At 47.1% G+C, this 17,855-nt stretch overlaps 1 protein-coding gene across 1 annotated transcript in view; it reads left to right on the top strand.

Moving 5' to 3' along the window:
• The window catches only part of syt19 (synaptotagmin XIX), a 77,769-nt gene that overhangs the window by 38,371 nt on the left and 21,543 nt on the right, over nucleotides 1–17,855 (top strand). Inside the window, exons 4-7 of the mRNA XM_038808203.1 lie at nucleotides 896–1,035; nucleotides 1,148–1,543; nucleotides 3,714–3,833; nucleotides 5,054–5,165. Of these exons, the coding sequence (XP_038664131.1) occupies nucleotides 896–1,035; nucleotides 1,148–1,543; nucleotides 3,714–3,833; nucleotides 5,054–5,165 (768 nt within the window). The remainder of the gene's footprint in view (nucleotides 1–895; nucleotides 1,036–1,147; nucleotides 1,544–3,713; nucleotides 3,834–5,053; nucleotides 5,166–17,855) is intronic.

The raw sequence follows: 17,855 nt of genomic DNA, 5'->3' as shown, positions 1-17,855 counted from the left end.
GGCGCCCATCTGACGCCAGGATCGGCAGCTGGAGCGGTGTGGGTCGCTCCAGTGCCGTGCTGGCCCCCTATAGGGGTCAGAATCGCTGCTCCTGAGGCCATGTTGACGCTGTCGAGAAACGCGACGGCGTTTACGATGGCATCAACATTTAGCCTCAGGATCAGAAAATCCCGCCCCAGGGCTTTGTGCTATTTTGTAGAGAAACGGGTTAACGGTTGTGCCAGTTTGGACAGTGATGTTAATGACGATGTTGGCATGACAACAGGGTCAGATAACCAAGGCACTCCAAGGGAGAAAGATCCAGAACACTCTGTGCCCAGAAAATAATGTACTTACCATGAGGTCTTGGACATAAATGGTTGCAAAGAAACAGTCTTGAGAAAAACTTTATACTGCCTAACTCCAAGCGAAATCATCCAACCAGCTGACAACACAAGTACAGGGCAACAAGCCAAACCAGACCCAGAAAGGTTGGGGGTTTGTGCTGTTTAACAAAGGGAACTGTGATGTGGGACACAAATCCTTTCCCTGCGCAGTGATAACTGCAAAACGTCTGTGTAGAGTCTGCACGTTCTCCCCGTGTCTGCGATGGTTTCCTCCGGGTGCTCCGGTTTCCTCCCACTGTCCAAAATATGCAGGTTAGGTGGATTGGCCATGATCATTGCGCAGGGTTACAGGAATAGGACAGGGTAGCAGATCTAGGTAAAATGCACTTGGGGGGGTCAGTGCAAACTCGATGGGCTGAATGGCCTCCATGAATCCATGAATCAGCATGTCGGGATTCTATGGACCCCCAGGTTTGGAACTGTGACGTTCCAGTTAGTTGGTGTCTGCTTTTAATCATTCCATTAATATACTTCTCCTGTGTAACATTCAACTAATATTGTGTTTGTAGCAAAAAATTTTGCGGATGGGACTGAACCCAAGAAACAATATACAGAAAAAAGCAACTTATCAACGCGCAGCAACTCTGCAGACTTTCTGGGTATGTCTGATGAAGATGAGTATTCAAATGTGAAAAAACACGATTACAAGGCAAGTGGAGTTCAGGATTCTGGACACTTTTACTGCACTATTTGAAAAAATTACATGGCACATTGGTTAATACATTACAATCTAGTTTCTTGTGCATTTATCTTTACTGAAGGTCCACAAGCTCCAGGAGAGTGTACAAAAGCTCAGTCTTTATCTGCAAAGCAGCGACCCTGTTGATTTTAAGATGGTTCAATCGAACGACGATCTCGTCATTGACTCAAAGGTTGAGCTTTCGGGAAACTTGAAGTTTTCTTTATCATATGATAAGAAACAATCAAAATTAGAACTGACAGTTACAGAAGGATCTAATCTTCCTGTTCGACACTCTAGTCAGCCTTCTGACTATTTCATTCGGATAAAGCTGTTTACCAGTTCACGCCGATACCAATATATCCTTCACCAATGGGACACGATGATCGTGAAGAACACTAGAAATCCCTGCTTCGGAGATCAGTTTACCTGTTATATTGAAAAGGATGCCTACAAGAAAGCTACTTTAAAACTTGAGGTACTTTAAAAAATATATTAACCCTCTTGCTGTCTTCTTATGGTCATTCAAAGATGTCACGTTAATGCCAATTTTAACAAGCCATTGAGCTTGGAGATCAGGTTACCTATTTTGTTGTACCTTGGCCGCAGTGTGGACAGCTCTCGCAATGCAGTCACCCTTACCCTGTTGCCCAACTCTTGATTGGCGTGACCATCATAGACTGAATGGTTTAATGCTATATATAATTTCCCAAAGGAGAGATCAAAATAGGTGAATGAACACCGCGATAAATCACATTTGAACTTTGAATCGTTGTGGACTTTGTATCCCAAGTGTTACATAGTTTGAACTTTGAATCGTTGTGAAGTTATGGTGCTTTATACTTATTTATCTGTAACAACTTTTTCTCATTCAATATTCTTTCAGGCTTCCTTTAGTACCAAGACTCTAAAATAAGCTATAGTTATGTCACATATCATATAAGTGAATCCAATTCACTATTACATTGAAGGCGCTGCTGTAATTACAGCACTTCAGCTTTTTCAGAGAAATAACCAATTGCCTAGACCCTCCCCCAAGTACTCTGTAATAAAACTCATTGCCTCTAACTAAAGCACCTCATTGTTACGTACCAAGGACTAGGTGTGACATTTGCCTCTGCTTATTGCTGCAGTGTTTTCAAGAAAACAAATGAAATAGTGTACACACAGATTGGATTGTTGTTAATGCTGACTTGAGTTAAACCCTTAACACAGAGTACTATTAACCCTTAAGTGGATCGGTCATTTCTTAACTTAAACCAGCTGCTACCCTAACGTGGTGGAGGTCAGTGTTAATCTCGGCATTATTAAAATCAGGATGTTAGCCACACAAAACTGAGTTTCAATAATGGTCACACTCCCCGTGTTTTGAATAACTTGTGACACAAAGGAAAGTGGCCGTGGTAGTTGGAGGCCAAACATTACCGCCCCAGACGATCATTGCAGGAGTTTCACAGCGAAGCGTCTTTGGCCAACCATCTTTAGCTGCTTCTGCTGTCACCTTCCCGCCATCATAAGGTGAGGAGTTGGGACTGTTCTCTGCTCAGTTTAATTCACAACTCTTCAAATAATGATCCGTGGTCTGAGGAGGGTTGATAAATAGCCAGTCAAATTCATGAGTGCCAGGTAATGACCATTTCAAAAAATAGAGGCCGGGATTTTCCGAAATCCCGGCCCAAGTGTTGACGCTGGCGTCAAAACCGGCGCGAACGACGCCAACGTCAATGGGCCTCCAGGCCCAGGCATTCACCCCTTCCTCGGGAGGTAGAATGGTGCTGGAGTACTGAACGCTGCTCCGGCGCAGAAAACCGTCCCGCCACGGCCGGTGCGGGTCTGCGCATGCGCGCCACGGCCGTCTCCGCGCCGGCCCCCGGGCAATATTGCAGAGCCCTACAGGGGCCCAGCACGGAGGAACATAGCCCCCCCTCCTCCCGGAATAAGCGCGCCCGCCGATCGGTTGCCCCCAATCGCGGGCCTGGCCACCGTGGAGGCCCCCCCCCCCCCGCAGTCGGCTCCCCCTCGCCACCCCCACCACCAGGACGGCCCCCGCAGCCGGAACGCCGAGGCCCCGCCGGGTAGGACCATCTGCAAAGGACGCCGGCGGGACTGTGTGGAACTCAGCAGGTACCCGGCCCATCGAGTGCGGAGAATCGCACAGGGGCCGCTTTCAACGGCCCCCGACCTGCCGCGGGATTGGAGAATCCCGGCCAGAAAGCCCAGCTATCTCCCCCGATCTTTAATGGCAGCACTATCGCTAAATCCCCACCATCGACATCTCGGGAGTCACCATTGACTCATCACAGAATCAAAGGGCTGGATTCAATGAAGGCGATATGAGCCTCAATAGCTGGCTCGAGTTCTGTGCCACCTCCTTTGGGGAAGACTCAACCAGGCACTTAACTGGGCAGAGGTGGACCTCCTCCACATACCAACAGTTTGGTGATTACATCTGTGTAATAATGTCACTGTTTTCTTTGACACTATTTAAACTTCTCTCTACTAACAGGATAAATGCAAACACTTTTAATCCAGCAATAAACAGAGGCCGGCAGTCTATATGTGCAGCTCTTACTGACGCTTAACGGCCTGTTTTTTCTGAACTTCCGTCCTTTGTGTAATCTAATTCAGGATAAATATTCTTCTGACAGGCCTGGGATTTCGACAAATATTCACGACGGGATGTTCTAGGAGAAGTGCGTTTGCCGTTTAGCAACTTAGATTTATCAAACGCAGTCGATTTCTGTGAGAAGTTACAGAAGGTCCAAAAGGTACAAATTATGCCATTATCTAGACTCTCCGTAGCAGTAATATTTTTTACTCCAGTGCTATTTCGCAGCCATGTGTTGAGCACCACAATTTGATCTTTTAAAAAGTGTTTCCCAGTGGAATACGCTGAAGGGTGCAAGCTGATGTGAAGGGAAACGGGTCTGTGCCTGTATTTACCACACGGTTGATTTATGCCGCATTGGGGTTGTGCTGAATTGAGGCCAAGGAATTTTCCGGAGGAAGCAATACATTCTTTTACCAGTATTACATTTCCAGTTCATATATCCAATCATGTGCTGAGATACCCTCAATTACGACACAGGAGAGAAGATAGGTAATTCAAAGGCTTTAATCATCAGAGATCTGAACAGCTGCCGAGAAGTGTGCTCATCACATGCTGCCGAGTGAGCCTCATCTTATATTCTGTTTCCTGGGGGCGGAGCCAGAGGCGGAGTCCCCCAGGGTTCCAAGCCCGGTCTTAAAGGGCCAATGTATTAAAGGCAAGGTACAGTTACAGCAGTTACTAATACCATTCATCACATGTGCCGTATGCGATAACTCTGCCTCCCATGACAATGACAACAGGTGGAGACTAAAGTCAATATCCCACAGCAAGTCAGAGGTAGTAAATAAATTGTGAGATCGATGTGAATGGGATGTAGGCCTCAAGTGTCCAAAATCACAAAGAGAAATTCAGTGTGATTTTTGTCCCTGTGTGGTGAATCACGGTAGCGTAATTCACACTGTATTACTATGTCTCTGTAAGCTCGGCACACGAGCAGTTGCGCTGCTCTGCCACTAGGGGGAGATGCACTGGGAGTGTACGGGAGTTTGTACTGGGCTCCACCCTTGGCTCCACCCACGGCTCCTCCCCCCTAACTGGAAGTATAAAGGTTGATGCTGAGAGCCTGCCTGCCAGTTCATCTGGAGTTCATCGTGTCACAGGCAGGCTCTGTTGTAAGACGATTAAAACCACTGTTCACTTCTAACCACATGACGCGTGAATTGATGGTCTCATCACCCTGGAACTTACAAGATAGCAAGAGATTGCTTGCAGAAGGTAGACTTGCAGATCTCCAGCAATCACAATATTGCTGAAGGAGCAGCTTGTGCACCAGATTCCATAATTGCTTAAAATTGACAGAGGGCGAACTGATTCAGGCACTTGTGTAAACAGCAACTACTTGCACTTATACAGTGCCTTTGTTTTTGTTCCCTCCAGGAGGTTGTTGGGGAAATTTTTGTGTCTCTCAAATATCTTCCAACGTCCCGGAAATTGGAGGTTACACTGCTAAAGGTGAAAACTGGCTGTCTGAGCAACAACACAGATACAGGTATTAAATTTTTATCCTACGTTTTCCTTTGGCTATTTAGGGACGATACTTTGCGATAGCAGAACTTGGAAGACGTGTTTTCATTTAAATTCGTAATGAATAAACCCTTTACCACTCAGGTGATTATTACTTTTTTTCTAACACTGATGTGTTTACAATGGATGTTGAAGTCTGAATCATTGACTGGAGACATTTGTGCTAATGCAGTGATTTTTCCATACCATGTAAAGATAAGATGAGGAGCAGCACAGTGGCACAGACGGTGCGACTGATAGACAAGTTCCGCATGCATGAGTACGGCCTCAACCGGGACCTTGGATTCATGTCGCATTACATTCCACCCCCCCCCCCCCCTACCATCTGGCCTGGACTTGCAAAATCCTACCAACTGTCCCGGCTTGAGACAATTCGCATCTCTTTAACCTGTGATTTCTCTCTCTTCAGTCGCACCGTCTGGACGTGTAAAGACTTAATTACTTGCAAAGACTCGCATTCAAAGTATCATCTTGCATCATTGAATTGGTCCATATATGTGTTTATGGAAACCACCTCTTCATTCACCTGATGAAGGAGCTGCACTCCGAAAGCTAGTGATTCAAAACAAACCTGTTGAAATTTAACCTGGCGTTGTAAGACTTCTTACAGAAAAGAAGGACATCAGTTATAGCTTAGAAGACGAGGAGGCAGTGGTGTAGGGTATTATTGATGGACTAGTAATCCAGAGACCCAGGGTCATGCTCTGGGTCCCATGTTTGAATCTCACTGTGGAAGATGGTGAATTTGAATTCAATAAAAATCTTATATTTAATGTCTAATGATAACTATGAAACCATTGTTGATTGTCCTAAAAACACATTTGGTTCATGAATGTCCTTTAGGGAAGGAATCTGTCGACGTTACCAGGTCTGGTCTACATGTGATTCCTGATCTACAGCAATGTGGTTGATTCTTAAATGCCCCCAGGGATGGGCAATAAATGCTGGCCCAGCCTGCAACATCCCATGAACAAATGAAAAAAGGCCATCTAGTTTTTAGTTTCAATAAACTGCATTGTTTACATTTCCCAGGGTTTGCTATTACAACTGAGCCTATTATGAATTGTTGGATGAGTATCAGCAGGAGTCTATGTTCATATTTTTGATAGATAGTATTAAGACATTTTTAAAGGATTATCTGTTTTAGATGTGGCAAGTGAATAAGTGTTTGTTTTCGCAACAGATTTGGCTCTTTGAGAGGATTTTTATGAATGATTTTTATGAACAGGAGTTTTTTCAGGAGACTAAATTATATCACCATTAGATTGTTAAAGGTTCAGTTTTTACTGTCCATTTCAAATACGTCCTCAGATTGCCGTGTTAGGTACACTGGTCTAACACTGGCTGCAACTGGATGCAGCTTAGATCAGAAAGATACTCCAGACCTTGAAGTTAGTTCAATTAGGTTTATTGAACTAATAGCACATTTAGCACAGTTCTCTGTGAGTTCAACTCTCTGCTAACTTAAGTGTGGTTACTCTGTCTGATTGAACCAGACTAGCTCTTAGCCACGTGGTGGAGGTGTGAGATTGTAACAACACCCTTGACTGACTCTCTAGATGTTCATCAGTGGAAAGAGGCGGAGTGAGAGTGCCTCATGTCTTTTATAGTCAGATCCCACCCCTGAGTGTCCTGCCTGCTTATTGGTCATGTCCTGTTCTCTGTGTCCATTAGCTGCTTGTCTGTGCTTGCCTGTATATCATTGTGTGTGTCTCTATATCATGACACAGATCTGCTCACAGTGGACACTGGGTGAGGGGCTATGGAGAATACATAGGACATAGAAGTGGAATATCATGTATGAGGCAGCAGGCAAACATAATGTCTCATAGAGGAGTCCGGGACAGTATGAGGAAGCTTGGACGGGGATTGGAGAGTGAGCATGGGGAAGACATGGGTATGGTGGTAGCATTGCCGGTGTGAAGAGGCGTGGAGGGCATGTGGGTGGGAGAGGCATGACCATAGAATCATAGAATTTACAGTGCAGAAGGAGGCCATTCGGCCTATCGGGTCTACACCGGCCCTTGGAAAGAGCACCCTACTTAAACTCACACCTCCATCCTATCTCCGTAATCCAGCAACCCCATCTAACCCTTTTGGACACTAAGGGGCATTTTAACATGGCCAATCTACCTAACTTGTACATCTTTGGGCTGTGGGAGGAAACTGGAGCGCTGGGAGGAAACCCAAGCAGACACGGGGAGAGCATGCAGACTCCGCACAGACAGTGATCAAAGCCGGGAATCGAACTTGGGACCCTGGAGCTGTGAAGCAACCAGTGCTAACCACTGTGCTACCATGCAGCCACGGTAACACAGTGCTAACCACTATGCTACTGTGATGGTTTGAGTGCCTCTGGTTTATGAATACAACTAGACCAATGTCCCAGTAAACAGCGGTGGGTGGTCTAGCCTGCCACCTGGCCATCCGTTTACTTCCGTTGCCACCTCAGGCCCACCTCCTCCAGATTTCATCCCACCACCTTCCCTGACTGAAAATAGGGCGGGCAGAGAACTTTTTGAAGAAGACAGGAAGTTTCCTGATTCGACCTTACCACCTCTTCCACGAAAATCCAGCTCTATAATCATCGATCCTGGCAGATGATCAAAGTCATATTTTTTTCAGATGGATGAGTTCAGATAGAGTAATGTAGAGCTAGGCGATTATGGCACTGGGCGAGAAAATCAAAGGCTGCGACTTCAAAGTTGTGAAATTAAAATCAATAAATTTGATAATTCGCAAGCTAGCACTGGGAAATAATCATGAAAGCTATCAGTTTGTTGTAAAAACCAAATGGTTCTGAAATACATTCTGAGGTAGAGAATCAACCTCTTCATCTTCCAGTCCACCTGTTACTCCAGTTTCACACTACATAGCTGACTCTTAACGCTTTCATCATAATTAGGGATGGACATTAAATATTGCCTGTCAGTGTCAGCCCACGTCCCAAGAACAAATATTGAATATTGGTGTTTGAAGAGCTTCATTTTTCTATACTCCCTTTTTTTCATGCTTTGCCTCTGCTACAGGCCAGTCATTTTAGCCTTGGTGGTGGGAAAGCATTTAGAGATGATAATTCAGAATAAAATTAACAGTCACTTGGACAATTGTGGATTAGTTAAGGAACACGAGCATGGATTTGTTCAGGAACACGAGCATGGATTTGTTCAGGAACACGAGCATGGATTTGTTCAGGAACACGAGCATGGATTTGTTCAGGAACACGAGCATGGATTTGTTACGGGTAAATTGTGTTTAAATAACTATTCAGTTTTTTTGATAAGATAACAGAGAGGGATGATTAGGGTAATGCGGATGATGTGGTGTGCATAGACTTCCAAAAGGTTTTTGTTAAAGTGCCACATAACAGGCTTGTCAGCACTATTAAAGCTCATGGACAAAATGAACAGTAGCAGGAAACGTAGAAATTCATAATGTAACCAAGCAGACTTTATGTGGTTTTTGTGAAAGGAAAATCATGTTTGACTGAATTATTAGGGTTCCTGAAGGAAGTAACAAACAAGGTGGATAATGGGGAACTTTAGATATGGCGAAATTGGATTTCCAAAAGGCATTCAATAAGGTGCCACATCAAAGGCTACTGCATAAAATAAGACCTCATGGTGTAGGGAGTAACATATTAACATAGATAGCAGATTGATTATCTAACAGGAAGCGGGAATGAATGTGTCATTTTCAAGTTGGCAAACTGCAGGACAAGATTCAGTGTTGGGGCCTCAATTATTTACAATCAATGTTAATAACTTGGATGAAGGGACCAAATGTATGAGCCTGGTCTCATGGCCTTGTCGTGCCCGACTTGGTGCTGCGACTAGGCCGCTAAATCTTGCGAGAGGCCTTTCGCGGGATTTACGATGCTTGGAACGCCTCGCGAGATCTAACGAGATCTTGCTGGGTGAGATCCAGATTACCATTTTTAAAGGAGCCATGAGGCTCATTAATTGAGCCACTGCTGCCTTACTGCGCCGAGGACCTGGGTTCAATCCTGGCCTATGTCCGTGTGGAGTTTGCACATTCTCCCCGTGTCCGCGTGGGTCTCACGCCCACAACCAAGATATGCAGGTTAGGTGAATTGGCTATTCTAAATTGCCCGTGAATTGGGAAAAAAAAAGAATTGGGTATTCTAAATTTATTTTTAAAAGTAGGTAAGGTAAGAAATCTGGAAAAAACCAGCATGGCTGAATTACTAGATTCATACAACAAAATAATCCTTATTAATGAACACTGTTAGACCAGTAATGGTATAATTTCTGCATCCTGGGAGCCTTCATTCATCAAATACAGATGTGGACGAAGAAATTCATCATTGCCTCCTATGTGCCAGCTCAGCCTATGTCTGACTGAGTAAAAGAGTGTTCTGATGGCCAGATCTCGAACCCAAGACCAAGGCATGCCGGCCAGCAGTGATCCCCAGGCTCCTATGTGCTTTGCAGGCTTAGAGAAGCTACAGCAGGCTCCTCAAACACTAGAGACGTATCACCAGTGGTACCTTTACAAGTTACTCCAAATCCTGTGGCAATAGAGGCAGTCGGACAGCAATGTCCTCTCCCAAGTCAACTTACCCATCATCGAGGCGCTAATCACTCAAAACCAGCTTCGGTGGACAGGACATGTTCCTATGCCTGGCACCAGACTCCCAAAATAACTGCAATATTCACAACTCAGCTGTGGCAGGAGACTCCCAGGAGGAGAGCGCACACACTTTAGGGATGTCCTCAAAGCATCTTTGAAGAAGTCAAGTGTTCCTGGTGTGTGACCGACAAAAATGGAGGCGGCTCATTCGTGAAGGCACCAAACAGATCGAGAATCTTTGTTGGGCACATGCAGCAACAGAGGGAGAGCGCTGACATCCAAACAGCCCATCTATCCAAATCTTCAAGTGCCGCCTGTCCCACACGAGGCAAGGTCTACAGATTACACATTGGACCGATCAGCCATCTCAGAACTCAATGAAATGGAGTTGTAGCATGACATCTTAGATCCCAGGAAACTGCCTAGGAAGAAGAACATAGATAACATAGAACAAAAAGTGCAGAAGGAGGCCATTCAGCCCATCGAGTCTGCACCGACCCACTTAAGCCCTCACTTCCACCCTATCCCAATAACCCCTTATCACCTTTTTTTGACACTAAGGGCAATTTAGCATGGCCAATCCACCTAACTGGCACATCTTTGGACTGTGGGAGGAAACCGGAGCACCCGGAGGAAACCCACGCAGACACGGGGAGAACGTGCAGTCTCCGCACATACAGCGACCCAGCGGGGAATCGAACCTGGGACCCTGGCGCTGTGAAGCCACAGTGCTAGCCACTTGTGCTACTGTGCTGTTCACAAATTAGGAGCAGTTATAGACCACTTGGCCCCTCGAGCCTGCTCCGCCATTCAATAAGATCATGGCTGATCTCATTGTAACCTCAACTCCACGTTCCCATCTATCCCCGATAACCTTTCTTCCCTTGCTTATCCAGAGTCTGTCAATTTCTGCCTTAAAAATATTCAAAGAAAAGCTGCTATATAAGGAGCCGAGGGCGAGTGTCCGCATAAACAACATCAGCTCGAGATACTTTTCCCTCCACCGTGGGACGAGGCAGGGACGTCCGAAGTCCCCCCTGCTGTTTGCACTCCCGATTGAGCCGCTGGCCATCGTATTAAGAAGTTCGGGGGTATGGTAAGGAATAGTGCGGGAGGGTGATAGAGCATAGGGTGTCCTTATATGCCGATGACTTGTTGTTATACGTGTTGGAACCGAGTGTGTCAATAGGGGGAATATTGGAGCTGCTTCGAGTGTTTGGGCCTTTCTAGGGGTATTTTGTGGTATCACGGCTGGGTGTGGGGGCATGGGTGGGGGGGGGGGGGGGGGGGGGTGCTGCCATTCTGTAGGGCAGGGACTCACTTTAGTACCTGGGGATGCAGGTTGCCCGGGAGTTGGGGAGGGGGGCACATTGCGCAGGCCTAGCCCCTAAAGGTGAGGAGAATTCCGCACCTTTGGGGAGGCCTGATGCCGGAGTGGTTGGCGCCACTCCGCTACGCCGGGACCCCCCGCCCCGTCGGGTAGGGGAGAATCCCGGCCCTGATGTGGTCTCACCAATGCTCCATACAACTGAAGCATAACCTCACTACTCCTGCATTCAATTCCCCTCGCAATAAATGATAACATTCTGGATGCGATTCAATGGCCTCGCCTTGCCCGACTTGGTGTTGGGGCAAGACCCTTGAATCTCTCGCAAGGTTCAAGACATCTCGCGAGATTCTGCTGAATCTCGTGAGACGTCACGATCTGGAACTCGCTCTCACTGGGCGCGTACCAGATATGTATATTAAATATCTGTCCGCAGGATTCTCTTGGATCCCGGGATTCATCAGCCTGATCTAGGAGACCTCACCAGGACGCCATTTAGTACTGGTCCACGTAATGGCACTTGAGGGGGGTCTCCCAGGCCATTGGGGATCCCTGGGTGGTCAGGCACAAGGATGTGTGGTACCCTGGCATTCCCCTGGCACCCAAGCACCTTGACACTGCCAGCCTGGCACCTTGGCACTGCCACATGGGCATCCTGGCATATGGTACCTGGTTGGCATGGGGCACTGCCAAGGTGCTAGGCTGGCAGTGCTAATATGCCTAATTGCTAGGTTCCCGTACCAGGGGCCAGGCCCAGGGATGCCTTTCCCATAATAGGTGGGGTAAGGGGGGAATCGAGGACCCCAGAAGAGGTAGGCTGGGTGAAGTGGCCACGGTGAGGGGGGGTCAAAAGGTCGGGGCTGCCTTTAAAAATGGTGCCTAGATCCAGGAGTTGCCTTCCTGTACTGTTGAACTGAGCTCGCCTTTTGCAGGAAATGACTGAAGTGAAGCATCGACGGGGAGTTCCTCACCGGGGAAAAAAAAAGGCAAAGTGCTGTTGAATAGCGTGGTCGTTCTCGACGCTGCAGGAGCTCATTTCTGGGCAGGCGCTGAGAAAGACCCTGCTAAACACACCCCAAACCGGACATAGAATTTCTATGGCTGAACCACGCCCTCTATTAGTTTCTCTAATTACTTGCTGTACCTGTGTGCTAGCCTTTTGTGATCCATGCACTTGGACACCCAGATCCCTCTGCACCTCAAAGCTCTGCAAACTCTCACCATTTAGAATATGTGTTTCTTTTTTCTTTTTCCTGCCAAAATGGACCAATTCACACTTTCCCACATTATACCCTATTTTCCAGATCTTTGTTCACTCACTTAAGCTATCTATATCTCTTTGCGGTCTCTTTGTGTCCTCTTTGAGGGGGGGGGGGATATTCAGCTCACGTTACCCATCAGCAAGAATGACGACTTGAGCGGAAAGTCCCGTGCGAATCAGAAAACGGGATTCTCATCAGTGAGATGACGGTGACGTAACAGGGTTCCTGCCCAGAAAGGGTGCGAATCTCATTGAAATACGTTTTGATACATTTTATTATACTTACTGAGCACCCCCGCCACCCCCCTCGCAGAATATCCCTGCCTCGTCAAGATGATCTCGGCACAGTTTACAGCAGCTATTTAAAAACGTGAATCGGTCAAGGAGATCTCCCCCAGGGGCGCAAAGATAAATGAGGGTAGAGGAACATGCATGTGACCCCTGGCTTGTCCCCTGGCACAGATCAGCACGGCCAACTTGTCAATTCCAAGCTGTGCCAAGAGGCAGTGCCAGGTTCGGACCCTCTGGGGAATCTCACTGGGGGCAGGGTTCGTGTTATGTTTGTTGGAGGGAGGGCAGCACGGTGGCCTAGTGGTTAGCACAACCGCCTCACGGCGCTGAGGTCCCAGGTTCGATCCCGGCTCTGGGTCACTGTCCGTGTGGAGTTTGCACATTCTCCCCGTGTCTGCGTGGGTTTCGCCCCCACAACCCAAAAATGTGCAGAGTAGGTGGATTGGCCACGCTAAATTGCCCCTTAATTGGAAAAAATAATTGGGTAATCTAAATTTATTTTAAAAAAATGTTTGTTGGAGGGGAGGACACCCCCAATGCTGATGTTTGTGGTGAGGGGGAACGCACAATGCTGGTGGAGGGGTGGGTCCCCCTTGCCTGTTGGGGGATGGAGTTGGGGAGCTTTATTTTCTGTGCTGGCAGGGGCGCCCTTTAAAATAGTGCCCCGATCTATGTGAAGCCGACCTCTATCAGCTCTATCAGCCACAGTGACAGCGTAAATCCCGCCCACTGAATTTATTGTTCAGTGAGTCTCAGAATGTGGACCAAAAACTCGGCTGTGCAGCTGGAGAGTTTCACGTTGGGTTTCAGTCAGAGCCTGATAAAATCAGGGAAAATTCCACCCCACATCTTTGATCCCTTCACTTGTATCAGGTGGAAGTTTGAGCCCACATTTGCCGTCAGTGTGAACAAGTGGGAAGAAATTACAGCGACAATTGGAACTGTGATTCTCGCCGGCGAAATCGCATTTTCTGATTTTCCAGGCCTCTCACCGGTGGCTATAGATGCCGTAAAACCCCCACAGTGCAGAAGGAGGCCATTCACCCCATCGGGTCTGCACCGGCCCTCTGAAAGAGTTCCCACCTACAGCCACACACCAACCTATCCCCATCGCCCTGCAACCCCACCCAACCTGGGTGGGGGACACTAAGAGGCAATTTAGCATGGAGACCCTCACACAGCGGGAAGGATGACTGCAGTGGGAATGAACCCCCACAATCAGGCAGCACTGTGAAACCAGCGGGCATGGGATGTTTAGGACCTTGAAGCCACTGGTTATGGAGGCCAGGTTGTCTGTGTTTAGTGTCTGGGTGGCTGGCTGTTCAAGTTGGAATGCTTGTTTAACCCACCACCCCTGAGGGCTGGGGGAATAAGGGTGCTCTCTAAGAGTGAAGTTGTAATTCTAATTTCAGTCTTCACACTCATCAGGTGTGTCGACCCTGCCACAGGGAGATGGCTAATGTGTGATAGGGGAGGGAGTGAGGTTCAGTGGAAAGGTGCTCACAATAGGGGGAAGCGCAGGGGGTGTCCCAGATATGGGAAAAGCTGAGGGTCAGAGTACAGTGAGGACTCCTGTTCGCTCATTTTGTTGTTCTCTTCATTTCAGTTTTTGATTCTAGGGAACCATGGAGCCAGTCAAGCTGGCAATTCTTTTGATTGCGATCGAGCAGCAGCAGCGACATTGAAGACCATAAGACAGAGGAGCAGAATTAGGCGATTCGGCCCATCAAATCTGCTCCGCTATTCAATCATGGCTGATATGTTTCTCATCCCCATTCTCCTGCCTTCTCCCCATAACCCTGCATGCGGCCAAGACCAGCGCCCTGCAGAGGAGGGGGACGCAGGCCCATTGATTTTCCAGGAGCAGGGCCACAGGTGACAGAGCTGCAGAGGAGACAATACCGACCACAGGTACTCTGACATAGGACTTCCTACCTCTAGATGTCAGAGGTCGGTGCTGCTAGGGGCCATGGTGTCCAGGGGTCATGAAGATGATCCGGGCTGGTTGACCTGCAGTGGAAGGTAGATGGCGGGATGGGGGAACACTAATAGGAGAAAGGTCACTCTCGTGAGGCTTGCATCATGTGTGGGTTGAGGGTTCTCACTTGTGTATTTGGCCCTGACCTTGCCCTCTGCACAGGTGTGGTCCTGTTCCTTGCCAGAAAGCTGAAGGGCTTGTTCCTCAAATGGGGTTAGGGTCCTAAGCCCTGGCATCACTCCGGTTGTTGATGCCGACTGTGCTCGAGTTTGTCCTGCAGTGAGATGTGAAGAGTGTACCTTGAAGTGCGTGGGAGGTGAATGGAAGCGGGCACTTGAGGAGCACCAGAGCTACTGGGGGGAATATGGGGAGGGGAGGGTGATGGTGGAGCCTGACGAGTGCTGTGACCCCGTGAGGTGGGTGGGAGTGAGATCACCATGGAGTTGTGAGGGGTGTATTCAGGAGTGCTGAGGGAGACATGAAGAGCTGGACTTACCCTGGCTGCATGAAGAAGGTCATTCATCTCCTTACGGCATTGCGGCCCTGTCCTATTTCGGGGTGAGCTGGCACTGAAAATCACGGCAACAGCCTGCCAGGCGAGGTTTGACACTTTGCTGAATGGGTGTCTGCCCGATCGTGGGTAGAGAGTTCTCGCCTCTGATCGACCCCATCGAGAAGTTTGCTGAGGGCTCCCTCTATAACACATGGTGCTGTCTTTCTGGCAGCCATCTCTCCGATTGGACTTGGAACAAGTACTGGGTAGGCGTTTAAAAGGAGCGCCCCACTGATCACAGAGATTTACTTTTCCTGGGGCAAGCGTATCAGAGGCAAGTCGCCAGAAGAGTGAATCATGTGGAGAGGCTGAATATACGATGAGTTTTCCCACTGTCGGTGCTGCGAGGATTCTCCCCAAATTTCTCACTGGAACCGACACTGAAAACAATTGTAAGAAATTGAGGCACTGATCCCTGTGGCACACCACTTGTTACACCTTACCATCCATTTGTGCCTACTCTCTGTTTACGGTTAGCTAGCTAATCTTGTATCCCTGCCAATATGTTACCCCCTACACCATGAGCTGGATGGAAGATATAACCAATTGTACACCCACAGAGAAGCTAGGCGACGAACAGTGAGGTGTGTAATAAAAGGATCTGGTACCTAAAGGATTAACATGAGACTGAGTACAATACCATCCACATGGTGATGTAAGAAAGCACATGACCTAGAGCTAGGCCCAGTCTCGACATGAGCAGTAATGTGTAAGGACCTAGTATGGAGTCCCCTCCACACTTATTATAAACATGTACATAGTTTCTTTTAAAATTTAGAGTAACCAATACATTTTTCCAATTAAGGGGCAATTTAGCATGGCCAATCCACCTACCCTGCACATTTTTGGGTTGTGGGGGTGAAACCCACACAAACACGGGGAGAATGTGCAAACTCCACACAGACAGTGACCCAGAGGCGGGATCGAACCTGGGACCTTGGTGCATGAGGTGTCAGTGCTAACCACTGCGCCGTGCTGCCATAACATGTACATAGTTAGGCATTGTAACTCTTCCAAGGCAACTTCATGGTGTCCAAGCAGTATCCTTCAAGGGCAATGACAAGAGAATATATCATGGTAACAGCAGTGATATCCATCAGTGTGTCATTCAATTTATTATCAGAAACTGTTCTGCTTCCTTCATTAATGCTTAACAAGTAAACTCCTCAAGAGTCAGTTAGTGTGGTGAGGAAAACTTTGAGCGAGGAAGCCACTTGTCACCTAATGAATGTTTCTTTACTTCCCAAACTCTGAAATATAGGGAAGTAATTATTGCGCTGGGGGTGGGTAGCATTGGCAGTCCTGGTCAATGCTGACTTTCAATCTTTTAAAAATAAATTTAGAGTACCCAATTTTTTTTTTCCAATTAAGGGGCAATTTAGCATGGCCAGTACACCAAACCTACACATCTTTGGGTTGTGGGGTTGAAACCCACACAGACACAGGGAGAGTGTGCAAACTCCTCACGGACAGTGACCCAGGGCCGGGATTCAAACCCTGGTTCTCAGCGTTGTGAGGCAGCAATGCTAACCACTGCGCCACCATGCCACCCTATGACTTTCATTCTTAAGGTTGCATGTTGAACATGAAACAGCATCAGAAGTAATAGGAGCAAGTAAGAATTGTAAAGAAAAAGCATATGTTTCAGAGCGAAACTTAACATTAATTAACTGCTTATCTATTCAGCCTTTATAATAAGCCAATGAATGTTAGGCATGAGATGGTGAAAGTAATGGAACGGGAGGATTAATAATATTAGGGGCGCTAGAGGTCGCTGTTACTCTATTGCTGTGGAAAGGCTCTACTTGCTGTGAGTAGAAATAATTTCCACAATTAAGAAAACTTGAATATGTTTTCACAATTATTTTATGAGAAAATTGGCCCAACAGTAGAAACCAAAAGTTCACAAAGGAAATGTTAAACATAAGGGTTGGGAAAAGAACGAGTAGATCACATTGGTGGCAGTGAGCAGAATGAGAAGGGCTGTGTGCAGCAAGAAACCCAAGGGAAGTATCTAAAGTTAGGATTATATTCATTGGCGTTTAGAAGGGTGAGAGAAGATTATAAAATTCTAACAGGATTAGACAGGGTAGATTCAGAAATAATTTTCCCGATGGTGGGGGAGTCCAGAACTAGGGGTCAGAGTTTGAGGATGAGGGGTAAACCTTTTAGAACTGAGGTGAGGAGAAATCTCTTCACCCAGAGAGTGGTGAATCTGTGGAATTCGCTTCCACAAAAGGTTGTTGAGGCCAAATCGTTGTGTAATTTCAAATCGCAGAAATGGCAGGCTGGAGCAGCATAGTGGCTGGCAGCCATTTCGCCAGCTGCTGCAGGAGGCCACACATCTTAGTGTAATAAAGCCTCAGTTGTATTCAACTCTCGTCTTTGTGCAATTGATCGTGTATCATTGTTTGACCTTTATCTCTGGGGATCCATTTGCCCAAAAGCAACAGAAACAATGAAAGGGAAGTAAAGAGAATCAAAATCCTCTCAACAATTAATTGTTAGTGTGATAAGAATCATTTGTAGATAGGTTTGGAATAAGTTACTCAGTATCAGAGGGAGCACATGCACAGCTTTCGGGAGCTAGTTCAGAGTGACCATCTCTCACAGACATGCAACTCATTATGACAACAAAATGCATTTTTAGAT

This window comes from Scyliorhinus canicula, chromosome 9, assembly GCF_902713615.1.
Source record: "Scyliorhinus canicula chromosome 9, sScyCan1.1, whole genome shotgun sequence".
NCBI classification, from domain to species: domain Eukaryota; kingdom Metazoa; phylum Chordata; class Chondrichthyes; order Carcharhiniformes; family Scyliorhinidae; genus Scyliorhinus; species Scyliorhinus canicula.
Note: the sequence above shows the minus strand (reverse complement) of the source record. Positions and strands in the feature narration are given on the sequence as shown.